Consider the following 18,993-nt stretch of genomic DNA (forward strand, 5'->3'; position numbering starts at 1 on the left):
TCCACAGATACCTTAAATGGTCCTTCTTGATTTTTAAAAATACATAAATCCAGAATGATACTAACTTTAAATGTGGGTTTTACTTCTCAGTGTTGAAGCAGGTCATATCAGTTGTGAGGTAAACACTGTTTCAGTGTGGGCACATTCTTGTAGATGTTCAAATGGTATAGGCCTTTGGGGATTTTGTTTCAAGATACACAGTTATATAATTGTCAAATTTATGAAATGATCCTCATATCTCTTAGGTTTTACTGGTCCTATTTTATAAATGTGAGGCGTTTGGAGTTCTGTTTTATCTTGGTTTTGTTAGTTTTTTTATGCTTCACTTTGTAAATCTCCACAAATCTTATGTGGAAAGGGACTGTTCCATGGTTCTCAGCAGGGGCACTGTTGGCATTTTGGCAGACAGTTTTGGTTGTGTGAGACTGTCCTGTGTGTTGCAGAGCATTTAACAGCCCAGACCCCCCCCTGTACTAAATGCTAGCAGTAGTCCCCAAGACATCATGACAGCAAGAAACACTTCCATATGCATCCAAAACCTCCCAGAGGGTGGTACTGCTTCTGCTGAGAACCACTGGACTGCAGATTATAAATTGATGAATAAAGACTTTCTTATACGAGTGAGCACCTGAATGTCCCCATGGCTGTGCCTACAACAGTAATGCTGATTTTAAGTACTTGTTCTATGCATGGTTTTATTTCTCAAGTTCAGAAAGACACATATTATTCCATCATTATGATGATTTAATGTTAGCCAGTAGCTGTTTCTGTTTCAGTGTCATCTCCTGTCTTTCCCCTTAGTGGGCTCGGTGTGCTGCAGTTACGCAGGCCATCACACAAACTGCCGAGAATACTGTCAAGCCATTTTTCGAACAGACTCTTCTCCTGGTCCATCTCAGATTAAAGCAGTGGAAAATTACTGTGCCTCTATTAGTCCACAATTAATACATTGTGTGAACAACTACACCCAGTCTTATCCAATGAGGAACCCAACAGATAGTAAGTAAAAGGGACATATTCCTCTCATTTCAGTCTTTGGAAAAATAATTTGCAAATAGGAAATCTGTGTAAATATCTACAGTCTGGGTCATTTCCATTGGTGGTTTAGATTTGGGAGACTGGACATTCCTGTCAGAGCTAAAAGGTTCCAAGAAAGATGGAGCTGTCAGTGGTGTGAGGAAACAGGCTCTGTCTATCCTGTGGGTGGGAGAACTCACTGTAGGAAAGGTTGGATGATGACCTTGAGATTTCTAAGTAGTCATACCCTTTAATCTAGCAATTCCATTACTCAGAATTTGTCCTTCAAGAAAATGCAAAAATTTGAAAAAACATATCTCCATGTAAAGAATGTTCACTACAACATTGGAGGTAATAGAGGAAAACCAGAAATAACCCAAATATCTATCAATAGGGCATTGACTAAAATTGATTAAATAAATTAATATATCTATATAATAACAATGCTATACAACCAAGATAAAGAAGTCCAAGAATACAATAAGCAAAAAAATCTAAGATACAATAAGCAAAAATGTTAAATTGTAGAACTAAATGTATAATATGGTGGTTTTTAGTTATATACCTGTTTGTTCCACATTGTATGTATCTGTAATGTTTGAATTTTTACCAATCAATAGTTATTGCTTTTACAGTAAAACATCATAAAAAGGAGAAGAGATCTTGATATGTTTTAAAATCAGGGCCTCCTAATGAGCCTGCACTTTATGGGGTTTTCAAAGGCTCAGCTTTGTATGTCCTATAATCCATTTTCTTCATTTAGAGGTGATCAAACTTTATTAAAGAACTGGCATGTTAGCCAAACTGACAGAGACTTACAAGATTTATAAGCTAAATGCCAGTGTTTTGATTTATACTAGGACATTGAAAGACTTGTTTTTATAAACTCAAAAGCAGTGTTATGTGCCTTGTTTGTCCAGCATCTAAGGTAGGATGCTAAGACTTACAACATTCTGTGGTGTGGCTCTGTGATAAAAATCAAAGGATGCAGCATTTACAACAAATAACCTTCATCTATTTTAGAGGCAGATCTGTCCTCACTGACATTTAGGCTGTACTCGGTGCTGCTGGAGCTAAGGAGATAGCAGCTTAAAAAAAAAATCAGAAAAAGAAAGGTAGAAGAGCAACCATCTCAAATGTCTGTGCTAATACATAGGAAACCTGGAACTACAGATATACCTGAATAGATTTTTTAAAAAGTCAAAGACAACTAAAGCTACTTCAGAGAAGCCCTTCTGAATTCTGTAGTCTGGTTGATAGTATTCTATTACTTTCTGATTCATTGTAGAAAATTAATGGTGGAAACAAAGTGATACCTTGTCAGAGTTTGCTATTATATATTATTTAAATTACAACTTAGATTAATAAACTTACACAGATATATAAAGCTTTATATCCCAGAATGTAATGAAATGTGTTTGTGGTTATTGCTATTAAAATTAGTCATCTCTCTCGTTTTATCAAGAAAAGAATCCCTTTTTAAGTAGTTGTTTCTAGCCTGAAATAATTCCAGTTTGATCTACAATACTTTTTCCAGAAACATAAAATACCTCACATGTAAGGACTTCTTAGGTGTAGGATAGTCTTTTATTTAGACAGGAATGGTGCTAGATACTCCATGACTGGGGACAGTGGTGAATTCTGGTAATTGATACCTAGCCCACCTTTAGCTCTTCACTTATATGCTACACTGCAAAGTAATGGAGAGAGGATTTGGTAGGCCCTGTACACTGCAGGTACTGACATATGATTCAGGGTAGTAATAGTTTCCACTGTGCCACCACGTTTTTCTGTTCTGAGCAGTGCCTGACAAAACCAGCTGATTAAGTCACATGTACTCTGAAAATGTAGGTTTATATTGCTGTGACAGAGCTGAAGACCATGCTTGCCAAAATGCCTGCAAGAGAATTCTGATGTCTAAGAAAACAGAAATGGAGATTGTTGATGGCCTCATCGAGGGTTGTAAGACTCAGCCTTTGCCTCAGGATCCTCTTTGGCAGTGTTTTCTTGAAAGCTCACAATCTGTTCACCCTGGAGTCACTCTGCACCCTCCTCCCTCTACGGGCCTTGATGGGGCTAAATTGCATTGTTGTTCTAAAGCGAACACTTCAACATGTAGGTCAGTATCTCATTTTCCTTTATTAAAACCAACAGAAAATAGCATTTTAATTAATGATTTTAAGTCTAGCAAATGTGTGCTATATTTTTGCATTGTGCAGACTTCAGAGTTTAGAACATATAAAATCTTTCATTCTTTCATCCCGCAAATACTTACTGAACATAATGCATATATGAAACATTGTGTACATTGAGTGCTTAAAGCACTGTGTTTTGGGATGTGGAGGATTAGCATTGGCAGGGCAATACATACTTAAATATGGTGCAATGTGGATTCTACCCCCAAGTATATCATTAAGTCAGCTTACAATTTAGAAGGTGTTTTGATCTGACATCTCAGGGGTATTCTTTTCATTAAGTTATGAAACTTTGAACTTAACCAACCTTTCATATATATTGGTGAATAACCTGGGTTGGCACTTAGATAGCTGTGTGTTGGCATTCATTTGTGATAAAAAATTAATAATGCAAATATAGGATGGAAGAAACACAATCTAGAGACAAGAATAAATGGAGATAACTGAGGTCATGGTAGAACTCAGGTGAAATAAAAGTTTGCATTTTTAGAGATATTTTGGGTGAAAAGGGACCACATATTACTAGAATATCCTGAAGTGAATATGACATACCAGGATTGGTTTCTAAACTGAATAAACATTTAGCAAAAAATTGCACCTAGAATAGCTCATCAAACTTTACCAAAGGTATAAAAAATCTGGAAAAGATCCAAATAAAATTACCAGAAGAGCTTAAAGAGAAATAAAGTTGGTTATGAAATTAAGGAAATAGGGTTGCTGCTAGGAATTAATAATTTATGGGAGAGACATTTATGGAAGAGGTACTGAGTAATTCTTTGAATATCCACAAAAGAGTTTATGTCCTAAATTCACTGGAGGTTGGACTGGCTCTGTTGTCACAGAAGAACTTGAGTAAGAAAGAAATAGCGTTTGCCCTCTCTTACCTTGATGTAAGATCTTAGGGCTGGCAGAGGGCTTTCACTTCCATTCACTTTTGTTCTCATGAAACCTTTTAAAATGATTGGTGTCAATTTGCATAATTTCTATTTATATGTAAAAAATGAACTCAGATGTTAAATAGTCTGTCCAAGGTGCTACAGAAAGTTAAGGACTGGAGAAAGGACTGTTTTCCAGGTCCGGGTACCTAATGTAACGTGATGGCTGCTTCCTCATCCTCATGACGTGTAAGCTCCTTTGAGACAGACCTTGTCCTTTGTTCACCAGTGCATTTCTAGTGCCCTGAACAGGGCCTCACTCAAAATAGGCACTCAGTGAACTGTTTATTGAGCTTATAAGAACAAACTTATTAAAGTAAAGATACCTTCTTGTAGGGCTAATTTTGAGGGTCAAATAAAGTCTGAAGGAAGTGGAGGATTTTTCCTTGTGACTTTGCATATTTCACTTGTAGTATTAAAATTTTGTATTGCGTGTATTACTTTCTTTTTACATTTTTATTACATTTATAAATTTAAAAATTAAACTTGAATATAATATGTGAAAGCCCTTTGTACTGATATTAGTTTAGCTATACATATGCACTTAAGTTGTTTTGTAATCATTGAGTACTGAAAATAAGAATGTCATATATTAACTACTATATATAGTGTAATACAATCTATATAAATACTATCTATAGTATATAGAAGCTTTGGAATTCATAAGCCTTTACATGTAAACTATCTTGGTATATCTTAAGGAATATAAGTGGCTTTGGGATCGTTTCTTAGGGAGAAACTAGTGAACCCTAAAGGATTCTGTGCTTTTTAAAGGAAGTCTGAGACCATGTCACGGTTTACCTCCTGTGACTGAGATGTAAATATAGTGGAATATGTCTTTGCGGAGGCAAAACCATATGTTTTACTTTACTTTAAGTAAAGGCAAAAGAGAAATCAGTGTTGAACCACTGTAATGTACATTTGATTTAAAAAAAAAGTGAAGGTGAAACAATTTCTGTTTCACTCAGCCTGATTGCAGAACTAGCTCATGGGACAGCCCTCTGTGAATTACACCTCTTACCACCATGCTGGCTCTCAAAGGACTTCACTGAAACCTTTTAGTCAAGGACCCCAAATAGGTTCAGTCAACAGAAGAGAGATTCCATTAAAGAGAAAATTATCCCTACAATTGGGGGTTTTGGAGAACAAGTAATGACTGGGAAATGATCACTAAGAAAAAATGAAAACTATCTGTTGTAATCTTAATTTAAAATAAATCTGATAAATCAAGGGAAAGAACTATATATGTAATATATCCCTAATTTCATGGAAAATATATTTGTATTCATATTGAAAGAAACAGTAAATGCTAACAATTATCTGCAGTCTAGACGCTGGAATTAGGACTAATTTCTTTGTCCTTTACTATTCAGTATTTTCTACCATTAAAATATACTCATTTCGAATCAGAAAAAAAAGAGAAGTCAGAAATATAGAGGGAAATAACTGCGCCAAGAGGATGTACAAATACTATAATTAAACATTAAGTTTAGCACTTACTGAACTTTCTAGCAATGGCAAAAAGGAAAGAGATAAATGATAAAAGAAGGCTAACTTTTTCATGAAAAAGATCCTGGCTTTAAATTCTAGGTGATAAATGTTAGTCTTTTGGGTTTTGTGCTTTTTTCCTCATTTATATTCTAAAGTATAGTACATAGAATTTGAGTTTTATGCAAATCAAATATTTATTCATTTGGCTCATCTGTATGTTTCTGTATTTGGTTTTTTGTTTCAGGGAACTGTGCACTAAACTTTATAGCATGAGCTGGGGCAATACACAGAGCTGGCAAGAGTTTGATCGCTTTTGTGAATTTAATCCAGTGGAAGTGTCCATGTTGACTTGTTTAGCAGATGTTCGGGAACCTTGCCAGCTGGGCTGTAGAAACCTTACTTATTGTACTAATTTTAACAACAGGTAGGAGCAAATTATTATACATGGAATGGAAATATTTTATCATTAATTATCTTGTTTTTAATTAAGTGAAAAAAACACTTTACTCTGATTTTGGTCCTGCTAAGCTAAAAGGAAATAGTATTTCTTTATGATTTCATCTTAAAATCCTGTATTCCATCTGATAAATCACCTCTGGGAATGGAAGCACTATAACAAAGTCTCTTCTAATCTAGAGATACTTCAAGCTTCTAGAATTCAGAGTTTCTTCTGCCTTCAGTCTACCATTCTTCCCCAATCCCTTCTACTACACCAGGAGTGGGAACAAATCATTGCAGAATAAGTCACTGTGAACAATTTGGTCATCCAAATGACCTCTTGTGGACAGTTTAACTTTGAAGGACCTTCAGACTAGTTGAGGTTCCCATTTAATGAATCCCCAGTTTCTTACAAAAAATTTTCTTTACAGAAGCAATTAGAGTAGGTGTTTTCCTGAGGTATCAAGTATAGTAAGAAAAACAAGGGCCAAGAACTAAAAGGCTGAAGAAGCAGGAAAGAAAGCAGAAAAAGGGCTCCGGCAGCATAGAGAACACCATTATCAGAGAATCCAGAGAGTTTCTGAAGAAGAGAGGGCTAGTTAGGTGAGCTGCAGCCCAAGGATAAAGAGGGCAAAAAAAGAAGAGAATGATTTATTGGGCCAGAAGAAAGTTCAGAGGATGTCTACCTCAAGCTAACATACATCCTATCCTCTTAAAAGTATTCAGATTATTATATTGAGTAAGAAAATTGAGATATCTTTATGCCTGGTAGTAGAGTGTTAGCCAGTAAGTACCTGGTTTAGAGATTGAACAAATTTGAAATCCATGAAATGTTTGCAGTTAAACTTGGACACCTAGTTCTAGCTTCTGGAAATGGTGAAATAATTTGTATCAGACTGATACTTCTGCCAATACCAATCATGAACTCTGAACATAATATTGAAAAACTGTTGTCTTGAAGGCATTGGAGGGTGACCAAAAGCAGGAGGGGCTACGTCTCACGAAAGGTAGAAAGCACACTGAGTGAGAGCCATATTTGTCCAGTTTTCATTCAGGGGTGTGCTCAGTCATGCTCAGTCCCTTTGTGTGGCATATAGAAATCTAGCCAAAAGCAACAGTCTTGGGCTGAAGAGTTAGAGATCCAAGTTTGGGGCTGCCAGAGTGGCTGGACATGGAAGAGGAAAATCTCAGGAAGCAGGGAACCATAAAAGCAAATGCCCTACAGTCTGATACAAACAACCCTTAAATCTTTGAATTTGATAAATAATTGGAAAGTGAAACTTATCTTTTTAAAAATACTAGTTTATAAAATTGCATCAAAAACATGAAATATTTAGGGACATATTTGACAAAAGATGTAAAAGCCAGAAAACTTTGCAGAGGGATATTTAAGACAGCAAATAAATGGAGATAGTATCATGTGCATGTATTAGAAGATTCAATATTGTTAAGATGTTAATTCTCCTGAAACACATCTCTACATTCAGTGGAACCCCCCAAAAAATCCAGCAGCCTTTTTAAAGTAGAAATTGCCAGACTAATTTTTAAATTCATATGAAAATACAAAGGACTTAGAATAGCTAAAACAATTTTTTAAAAAAAAATTTAGAGAACTTACAGTACCTGTTTCCAAGACTTATTATAAATGACAAATTAAAACAGTGTACTATTGGTATAAATTTGGACAGATGGGTCAGTAGGACAAAATAGGCAAGAATATACCCATACACAGTAAACTGATTTTCAACAAAGGCAGCAAGGCAATTCAATGCAAAAAGAAACATCTTTTCAATAAATGATGCTGGAACAATTGATTATCTGTATGGGGAAAAGAAAAGAACCTCAACCTCTATCTCATACCATACACAAAATTTACTTCGGTGGGTCATAGAACTGAACATAAAAGCTAAAAATATAAAGTTTCTAGAAGAAAACATGGAATATCTTGACAATCTTGGTATAGGCAAAGATTTTGTAGACAGGACACAAAATGCACTAATTATAAAAGAAAAAAAACTAATGAATTAAACTTCAGTAAATAAACACTTTGTTTACCAAAAGACACCATTTAAAATTTGAAAAGGCAAGCCACAGTCGGAAAGAAAATATTCAATACTTCACATGTACACCCCCCGACACACACACACACACACACACACACACACACACACACACTCGAGTAAGGACTTGTATCCAGAATATATAAATAATGCCTGCAACCTCATAATAAAAAGTCAAACAATTCAGGTTTTAAAATGGGCAAAAAGCTTTCAAGGACCCTTCACCAAAGAGGACATCAAAATAGCCATTTCAGTAAGCCAGGTGGAGAAAGACAAATACCAAATGATTTCACTTTATTTGTGGAGTATAAAGGCAAAGCAAAACAGAAGGAACAAAATATCAGTGGACTCGTAGACACCAAGAAGGAACTAGTGGTTACCAAGGGGGGGAGGAGGAAGGGGATAAAGGGGCACAATAATTTCCAATCACAGTATAAGGTGGTCATGGGGACAGTAGTACAGCACGGAGAATACAGTTAATGATTGTGTGACATTTTACTATATTGATAGTAACTGCACTAGAGGGGGTGAGAATTTAATAATATGGGTTAACTGTTGAGCCACTCTGTTGTCTATTTGAAACCGACATAAGATTGTATATGAATGATACTGTAATTTAAAAAATAGCTATGTCGGTATATGAAAAAGTCTATTATAATTAGTCATACAAAAAGCAAATTAAAACTTCAGTGAGATGCCTTTAACACCCACTAGAATGGCTAAAGTTAAAATACTGACAAGCATGTGAAGCAAGTGAAACTCACAGATCTGCTACTGCGAGTATAAGATGAATGAAGTGCTCTGGAGAGTTTTCTTGCAGTTACTTAAAAAGTTAAATCTATGACCCAGCAATTCCATTCTGAAGCATTTACCTAGGAGACATGAAAACATGTCCAAAGAAGACTTATGTAGTAGCCTTTTTAAGAACACAGAATGGGGGGAAAGTTAATGAAAACATCCATCAAGAAGAGAATGAAAGAACACACTATGGTGTACCCAAACAATAGAGTAGGCCACAGCGAGAAAAAAGGCCAAACTACTGATAAACCCGTTTAGATGAATCTTACATGGAGTGTAAGAAGCCCAAAACAAAAATATGCTTTACAAGTCCATATATATGAGGTCCAAGAATAGGCAAAAATAATCTATAATGATAAAGATCAGAAAGTTATTGCCTCTAGTAGAAGGGGAAATTGATCAGAGGGGGGCATTAAGGGAACCTTATGATGTGATGGAAGTGTTTTATATCTTGTTTAGGGTTTTGGTTACATGGATGAATACAATTTTCCAGACTAACTGAACCCGAATTCTTAAGATCTGTGCATTATATTGTATATAAATTATACTCCCATAAAATATTTTAAATTAATAAAATAAATGTTAAAAATTGAACAATTTTGCTCATCAAAAAGACTTTAAAATTAAAAGGCAAAAAACCATAAACCAGGAGAAAATATTTGTAATACATATACCTGATGAAGGACTTATATCCAGAATATGTAAAGAACTCTTACAACTCAGTAGTAAAAAGACAACTTTTTAAAAAAGGGCAAAAGTCTGGAAAGATGCTTCACAAAAAAAGATATCTGAATGGCTAATAAGTGCATGAGAAAGTGTTCAACATGATCAGTCATCAGTGAAATGTGAATTATAACCAAGATACCACTATACACTAATAGAATGGCCACAACTAAAAAGACTGACAAGTGTGTAAAGCAACTGGAACTTTCATACATTGCTGGTGAGAGTGTAAAATGCACTTTGGAAAACAGTTTGGCAGTTTCTCAGAAAATTATCCAACAGTGCATTTTATAGCTGTGAAAAGAGACATGAAAACTGGAAATAACCTTAGTATCTATGAACAGGTGAATGAATAAACCAGGGTCTCTCAAAGTGTGGCCCATGGTCCCCAAAACCCCCATGCGATCAAAACTATTTTTGTAATACTAAGATGTTATTTGTGTTTTTCACTCTCATTCTTACATGAGGAAACAGTTTCCCAGATGCTATATGACATCTGATAGAGGAATAGATTGAATGCAGGAGCAGATTTAATAGATTAAAATCCAGCTGTCTTCTATTAAGACATCAAAGAGATTTTCAAACTGTAAAATAGTTCTATCCTCACTAATTTTTGTTTTGTTTTGGAAAATATAGTTACTTTTCATAAAAATATATTAACATTTAAGGGATTTCTCATTTTAAATGAATTAATAACTTTAAAATACTTCTCAGTTTTGATTTGTGTGATATTGGTAGATATCACCTACATAAACAAAAGCTTTTTGAGAACCCTATAATTTCGAGTGAAATGGGTCCTGGTATCAGAAAGTTTGAGAACCACTAAGATAAACTGTGGTATATTTATAAATGGAATATTACTCAATAATAAAAAGGAACAATTTACTATATAAACAACATGGGTGAATTTCAAAAAGATTGTTTAGTTAAAGACAGCAGACCCAAATGAGTACATACAACATGATTCCGTTTATATAAATTTCTAGAAGAGGCAAAATTAATCTCTGGTGATGTTAGTATGAATGGAGGTGGCCTCTGGGATACAGTCAGAGGGGAGGGCATTGACTGGACAGGGTCACAAGGGAACTTTCTGACATGATAGAAATACTCCTTAATTGATCTAGATATGCTTATATGGATGTACACATCTGTCAAGTCACATCAGATTATATCATAAAATCTGCGCATTTTCTTTTTTATAATTATACCTTAATTTTTAAAACTTGGACTCATTTATTTTGTGAAATGAAAGAAATGGTAAGGCCTAGAGATGATAGCACTGTCCCGAGTGTTTTGAAGTTTTTAATTGACTCACAAAAATCTGTGTTAAAAAAGAAAACATGTAGTCAGAATCTTAATGCTAGTGTCTACACTGTTCATATGTTCAAAGCTGACTTCCTTTGATGGGTTGCATGTACTTTCTTATTTAAGAAAATCAGATTTTCCTGGTGCATTAGTATATCAGGATATTACATGTTGCTTCTCTCTAGAAAATAATTGCCTCTTGATTCCTTCTGGTCTTTTTTCTCTTTAGGCCAACAGAACTTTTCAGGAGTTGTAATGCTCAGTCAGATCAAGGAGCCATGAATGATATGAAGCTGTGGGAGAAAGGAAGCATAAAGATGCCGTTTATCAACATACCTGTTCTTGACATTAAAAAGTGCCAGCCGGAAATGTGGAAAGCAATAGCTTGTTCACTGCAGATTAAACCTTGTCATAGTAAATCCCGAGGAAGTATTATTTGCAAGTAAGTTTCTTTCATCCTAATGACTCTAGTTTTGGTTCAGACCCTCCATTATCTACTCCCAAAGCCTATCTTCAGAGTTTTCCCTCCTACCACTTCCCTTTGCCCATCACCCCCACATGTCAAATGCTTTCTCACTTTTTCCTCCTCTGCTTGAAATATTCTTCCCCGATCACCATTTGCCCATTACCTGTCCTTCATAGCCCTTCTCAAATGCTTGTCATTCCTCTGAAATCTCCCCATGTTTCTCCAGCTGATAGTAATTTGTCCATACTACAAATTTCTATAGACATCTATTTTTCTTCTCTTACTGAATTTGGTTCAAGAAGCATTACCTTCAGTGCACAACTCTATTTTTATATTTTAATTTTTGTATTTGTCATACATTCTGTTAGACTTTGCTCTCCTTGAGTTTCTTTTTTTCTTGTCTCCTCTTTCCTCTTTCTCTCCTCTCCAGGGTTTAGCATAATCCTGACACACAGTAGGTATTCCATAAATGTTTGAAGAGTGAAGGAGTTAGTGAATATATTCATTAGGGCCTGTTCGTAGTAAACATTTCATGGATGGTTTGCTTAGGAGATCTAGGAGAAAGTAAAGATGAAAGCTTCTATGGCCTGAAACCCAAAGCATTAGCTATGTAGTAATCTATGCTAGCTGGTCTATGAGTGTCTTTTTTTCCAAAAAGCTTTTCCAAAACCAAGTTAATACCCAGTCCCTAAGTTGGTGTGTGGCTCAGTGCTGCTGCGCACTTGATGACTGATTGCAGATTATGTCATTCTTAAACAGGATCCAGATCTATAATCTGACATGACCTGGGGATGACCTGAGTAGGGGAAAAATGAGAGGTAACTGTTGGGTGCAAGTGAGAGGCAATGGGTAGGAAATTTATAGACTCTTAGCCCAGAAAACTCATAGAAAAAGAGTCAAATCCCAATTAAAGACTGAGAAAACTTTAAAGTAGTGGACTTTCCAATAGTTATGGGCCAAGCACCTTAATGTTGATAACCAAAGATATATTTAAAAAGAAAAAATGAAGGTAGGGAGAAGCAGGGGAGGAGGGCAGGCAAGGAGGAAGGAAGAGGCAACCGAGCATTGTGTCCTGAAAGAAGGGATGGATGATTTTGCAAAGAGCAGAGCAGACTGGCCTAGTTTTTCTTTCAGAGACATTGAAGAGCCACAATCGTGGTGGTAACAGTAAGTTAAGTATGATTGTAAAATTTGAGCAAGGTCTTTGATCTCAGATAAGAGAAATTTAGGGATGCTTTGATAGTGTGATACGTCACTTATTGTTCAGCCTGAGGTCCTTTATGACTTCTGTTGTTTTTTTCCGTACTTAACTGCTAACCAATTGTGAAACACTGTTATGAAAATTCACTTTGGAAAGCCTCAGAAGTAGAACTGATTTTGACTAGAACATGAGAAGGTTCCTTGGACCCTAAATTTGTGTGTATTTTTCTTTTCAAGGTCAGATTGTGTGGAGATTCTCAAGAAGTGTGGGGACCAGAACAAATTCCCTGAAGACCATACTGCTGAAAGTATTTGTGAACTTCTGTCACCTACAGATGACCTGGAAAATTGTATACCTTTAGATACATACCTTAGTAAGTACTTCTTTTTTCAGATTTCAAACCCTTCTCCCTTCTATCTCTGACCACGATGTGTGTTTGGGATGAGCATGTATCTGGTTTAATGATGCTCTCTTAATTGCAAACTGTTACTTTATTTGCCTGGCTTTTTTGGCCCTGGGAAGAACTGTCATTTTAAAATATGTAAGCAGAAACGATTGCTGTATTAGTCAGAAGAGGTGGTGAACTGCTGTCAATCGGGAATTCTGAGCATGAATCATGGGCCACCATTCTCAGATAACCAGCTCCGTATCATTGCTGTCTCCTTGCCATGGTTGACCAGAAAGTGGAATTTCCCCCAGGGAGTCTTCAGCTTTTTGTCCTCAGTACAGTAGACCTGAGCAAGGCATTGGCTTGGATTTACCCACCAAACAGGGAGGAAGGAATGATGGTCTGGGTTAGCACATGAAAGTGGAATTTTTATCTCTGCTAAATACTCCTGCCAAGAGTTAGAAGAATAAGGTGGTATCTCATTGAGGGATCCTGGAGCTGAGCTTCCTGGCAGGAGGTGACTATGTGTTAGAAACCAGAAGAATAACAAGAACTCACACCAGGTAGGGTGAGGGAATTGCTGAAGCTACCACCAGGGGGCATTAGGTTCCTGAGCTGGCTGCAAAGGTGGATGGGGAATTCAGTTCCTGTGCACTTTGCTTTCCTGTATCAGGTAGGATTAGGTTTGACTGTGAATAACAGAACAGATTGAAGTAAAAGAAAGCCCAGAAATAAATGGCCCAACGCTGTTATGGTGGCTCCATCATTAGGAATCCAGGCTCCCTTTTCTTTCTCTACCATCCTCAGTGCGTAGCTTCCACCATCAAGATCATTAGATGTACTTTATCATTAAAACGGCTACTAGAATTCTAGCCACCGCATCCTAGTGTAAGGGAAAACTACCTTAGTTGTAAGAGAAACTGAGAAAGATTTTCTGTTTAGCTGTGGGCCCATTGCCACCCTAAGTAAAATCGGAGATCCACTAGTAAGCAGGAAGAGAATAGTGGGTGGTAGATTTGTAGCTAGTAGTATCAGCCGCATTTTCTCAAGACCAACAAGCTATGTCCCTTAGCCTTTATGACCAGGATAGCAAAAAAAAAAAAAGAGAGCATTAGACTCGAATATAGATCTATGTGACTTTGAACATACCAATTTTTTGAGTCTCAGCTTACCTATTTATAAAATGATTGGACTGGATAAGATAAACCTGAAGAACCCTTTTACCTCTATTGGCCTAAAGTCAAGTAAGCAAAACTTACTCTTCCACAGCCCAGACTCTGTGAGAACAGTCAAATATATACACAGAAGGAGGAAAAATAAAGAAATGCTTTTTAAAAAATTTCAGTACTCTCTTTAAATATAATATACACTTTATATTAAGTGAGACACTTCCTTGGTCATTATGTCACAAGTTAACAAATAAAATCATGGTACAGGATCCATTTTACCATAATAAATTATTATCACTTCTGGTTAAATGTACTAAATTATCCATCATAGACATAAACACCTATTTAACCACCTTATCCAAAATATACCTGTCACTTTCCATCCCTTTACACTGCTTATTACTTAATATTATCTGACTTTTTTATTTACATACACACCCCAACACACAAAGTCTACTTATTGTCTATTTCCCAACTAGAATGTAAATTCTGTTAGAGATTTGTCTATTTTGTTTACAACTGTATTGCCAGTGTGTAGAACCTTGCCTAGCATACTGTAGGTACCTGATAAATAATCAAGTGAATGAATGTATGTATGTTTATGCTAACTTGACAGATGACCAAAGAATCTATGTTTTAGTAGCTTGCTAGCATCTGGCCTTGCTTTATGTTCATGAGTTCTCCGTTTGTTCCAGCCACAACTAATTCAGATAATTAACAGAACTCTGTTACTCGTATGGGTTGATTAAACGGATCTGTTTTTGGTCTTGCAGGACCAAGTACTTTAGGTAACATTGTAGAAGAGGTCACTCATCCCTGTAACCCAAATCCTTGCCCTGCTAATGAGCTCTGTGAGGTCAACCGCAAAGGATGTCCATCTGGAGATCCCTGCCTTCCACACTCTTGTGTTGAAGGTAAGATGTAAATGGGATGGGTGTGGGATGGATGTGGATATGTGCTGCTGGCATTCCTTTGTGGGGGTTCTCTTTGGAGTGAGGTTACAAAGAACTTTATTTTCTAAATTATATTTTTCTGTAATGTTCGAAGTTTTCCCAATAAACCTAAAAAAAAGACAAAGGCAAGTGTAATATTCAGTAGTTATTTAGATTATAAACGAGTATCAGTCTAAAACTAGACTCATAATGAGTTAGAGGGTTCTTGATAACAAAAGAAGAGAAAACCTTTAGCCAGCCTTTCGTATGTTCTTTTCCATGTTGTAATGTTTGAGATATACTGCACATTGTCTGTGATTTTTCTCTTCTTTTCTTTACATATGGAGAAATGGCATACTGAGTGGGATGTGCAGTTATCTCTGTAAAGATTAATGTGTTGAAATGTTAATAATTTTAAGGCTGATTTGTATTTTCATAAGGAATGAGGAGGGCTAGCTCTAGAATGAAAAGTTTTTATATGATAGAATTTAGAGTCTTTATCTTTCTAAGCCCAAAGCCAAAAAAAAGTACATATAGCATTTTGGTACTGAACTATAGCTAACTTTTAGGTATAGTTCCTAAATTACCACCATCTCACAGAACATGGAATTTTCATTTGAGAGGATGTTTTTGGCCAGTGAACCCAACCAGCTCCTTAACTTGGTGAAAGTTCTATTATATAATCTTCAGAGGCCACACAGTACCTATAAGACCTATGTGAAGTATATGTCACTAAACAGTCCCATAGAACAATACCGTCTCTCTCAGCTAATTTTTGTTTGCACAGGTTGCAAATTGGGAGAAGCCTCTGATTTCATCGTCCGGCAGGGGACACTAATCCAGGTGCCGTCATCCGCAGGGGAGGTTGGTTGCTACAAAATTTGCTCATGTGGACAAAGTGGACTTTTAGAAAACTGTATGGAGATGCACTGTATAGATCTTCAGAAGTCTTGTATTGTTGGAGGAAAAAGAAAAAGTGAGTCGTGAGCTGTAATTGTTTTTTGTTAACTTCATAAGAAGAGTATTGGATGGATTCTTACTGAAAAGTAAGATCTATAAAGCAGATATTCCAGGGCAGTATTTTTCAAACTGTACTCTACAAGGCACTAGGACTTCTAAGAATCCTCTAGAAGCCTCCTCAAGAAGGGGCTTTTAGCTAATAACGATTAATTAATACTTATTGCCACCTATTTGTGTGCCAAGAACTGGGCCAAGTCTTGGGCTGCGTTACCACATTTGATCCTCCCAGTTGCTCTTTGGTATAGGTACTATAGTGAGGAAGCTGATGCTCACAGAGGTTACCCAGCTAATAGGAGTCCAAAGCAGAATTCAGTTCCTGGCCTGTTTGACTCCAAAGCCCTTGTCCTCCGCAGGCAAGGATGGGGGTGTCCTCCTCCCCACTCCCTCCTCAGCCATGTCTCTCTCCCCTGGGCCCCTTTACCCAGAAGTATAAGTCAGAGTTTGACATTGTGGAGAGCAGACTGGGGATGGGAACTACACTGTTGATTAGGGGTTGGGAGAGAGCACATTAAAAGGTGTCACCCTTTGATGCCTTCTCTGAACATCTTAGGGTCTTGCTTTCTCACTGCTTCCTTATTAACCATCTTTTGCCCAAACAACTGTCCATGTCAATATATGACTTCAACAATTATAGGAAAAAAATGCTACTTTTGAGCATGTACTTCCCCATACCTGTTCACTCTGCTGTCCTACCCCCACCTCCTTCCCCTTACCCATCAACCTGGCAGTTCAGCTTCTATATGTCTCTTGGTTTACTCTTCTTTGTGAGATCTTATTTGAAAGAAGAATACTCTTGGCTAAAGCTTTCAAATTTCTGCCCTAAAGTAAGTCAGTTATTCATTTTTTAGTCCATATTCTACTTAGCTAAAATGTAAAAGAAGTAACTTACACCACAGAAAATATCTGAGGAGAAGCAAATTCATTTCTTCTGTAAGTTTTCACTGATTTGAATGCTTGTTCTGTACAGAATGACATCTTAGTGCCTTGTGGAGCTGACACTGGGATGAGGGACTGAGGTCATGCTTTACATGATAAAATGGGAGAGAATTTGAGCCACAGAAAGGAGCAGACCAAGTGCTTTTCAAGGAGCTAGTCATTCCTGCCAGAGCATTGGGAGAGTCTGCCATCCAAAGATGGCATTGTCTGTCCTGGAGAGACAAGTGAAGCTCTAGAAAGAGGAGGGCAGCATTTGAGGCAGAAGGGGCAGCCAGAAACATCCTCAGAGCATAGTGAGCAGTCTGGTGAGACTGGTACATTAGGATAGGGGTTTGGAGGGATATGGTAGGAGGTAAATATGAAAATGTAAGTATTGTAGATTAAACGCCCTTCAGAAATAATCTTTCAAGAATTTCTACCTTAAAACACTTAAGACTATCAAAATTTTGTTTATGATGTATTTATAAATGCATGATATATCAGACTTTTTATTTATCTTTCTCTCAGGTCATGGAACATCCTTTAATATCGACTGCAATATCTGTTCTTGTTTTGCTGGCAATTTGGTGTGTTCTACCCGCCTGTGCCTCAGTGAGCACAGTTCCGAAGATGACCGTCGCACCTTCACAGGTAACCATGTCACCCAGAAGCTGTCTTCACTGGGCTACCATCCCTCTGTACCCGTTTTCCCTTCAAGACAGCTTCTCTGGTCTCACCTTAACTGCAGATGTACACAGTTAAATAAATACATCATCTGAGAACAGGGTACTTTCCCTCTCTGGTTCTGTTTCCTCCCCAGTAAGTTGAAGGCTTTAAACTAAATGGTTTCTTAGGACTCTCCAAGCACTACTGTTTTGGCATTCCATGAGTCAAAAGAACAAGGCCAGTGATTGGAATTGTTTTAGTTAAATGGAACTTTTCTACCTGGTAAAATACCCATTTACCCCTATCATTATGGTCTAAAATGTCCATCTATTTTCTAAGTTTGTTTCTGTTCTTATGTTTTTCTCACCACCTTCTTTTTTGACCTTCCTTAGCTTTCTGGTTCATATAGGTAGAGACGCCTATAAACAAAGCTATAGGTAGGAAAGTAAAGAATGTTTCTCCCAGTCTACTATATAAAATCTAGACTTTAGATGCTTAAAAGTCTGGCTTGGGGGATTTCTTGGGAGAATGTTAAGGAGTAATACCAAAAACAAGACAAAGACAACAGTTGTAAATTCCTCACATGGGTTCTTTCCACTGTCATCTCTGTAGGAAGGGGCAACAACAAGAAGGTAACTTGGGAAATTACTGTAATTCTGAGACTTAAGAATTTTTAGTGCAATCAGTCAAGAATACTACGTTCTTGACCTTCCCGTGCTTTATGCTGCTAGTATTATGCTCGCACCAGCTATAGTACCAGTGAGATGGGATGCTCTTTTCTCCAGAAGAAGCTGCAGCTGCCGACAGCAACAGCACAGCCCACGGGTGTCTGCTGGTATCTGCTTTCCCCAGATCTGAAATATTTTGGTTCTGGGTAAAGAGAAGCCAGGTAGCTGCCTTGCCCTATTTCATGCTGCTGCAGCGGCAATCAATTCTTGTTTCCCTGGAGTTAGTATTACACATGGAGTGGGGTGGGAGTGGAACAGAATAGGGATTTACCAGCCTTGTATCTCCAGCCCATTGGAAACAAGAAAGGAGATGAGAAATAAGAAGTGAATGGAAGACAGATGGGAAGGTAAAGGCAGTACTACTTCCACCCCATTCTCTGTCCACCCTGATGAGTACCCACTTTCTGCTTTATTTTTGTTGTTATTCTTTATTATTGTCCTTAATCGGCTCTGCTCTGTTCTGGTGAGGACAATTAAATCTGCTTAGAGAAACCATAAAATGATGTGGGGATAAAACTAAAGTTTACATAGAAGACATTTATTTAC

At 37.0% G+C, this 18,993-nt stretch overlaps 1 protein-coding gene across 5 annotated transcripts in view; it reads left to right on the plus strand.

Annotated features, from left to right (window-relative positions):
* The window catches only part of RECK (reversion inducing cysteine rich protein with kazal motifs), a 65,626-nt gene that overhangs the window by 36,921 nt on the left and 9,712 nt on the right, over positions 1–18,993 (plus strand). For all 5 annotated transcript variants that reach the window (XM_057498838.1, XM_036888441.2, XM_036888444.2 and 2 more), the window contains 8 exons: positions 802–999; positions 2,869–3,136; positions 5,883–6,062; positions 11,192–11,404; positions 12,866–13,002; positions 14,960–15,100; positions 15,906–16,094; positions 17,582–17,704. In XM_057498838.1, the coding sequence (XP_057354821.1) occupies positions 802–999; positions 2,869–3,136; positions 5,883–6,062; positions 11,192–11,404; positions 12,866–13,002; positions 14,960–15,100; positions 15,906–16,094; positions 17,582–17,704 (1,449 nt within the window). The remainder of the gene's footprint in view (positions 1–801; positions 1,000–2,868; positions 3,137–5,882; positions 6,063–11,191; positions 11,405–12,865; positions 13,003–14,959; positions 15,101–15,905; positions 16,095–17,581; positions 17,705–18,993) is intronic.

The sequence above is a fragment of the Manis pentadactyla genome, chromosome 3 (genome assembly GCF_030020395.1).
Source record: "Manis pentadactyla isolate mManPen7 chromosome 3, mManPen7.hap1, whole genome shotgun sequence".
Taxonomy (NCBI): Eukaryota; Metazoa; Chordata; class Mammalia; order Pholidota; family Manidae; genus Manis; species Manis pentadactyla.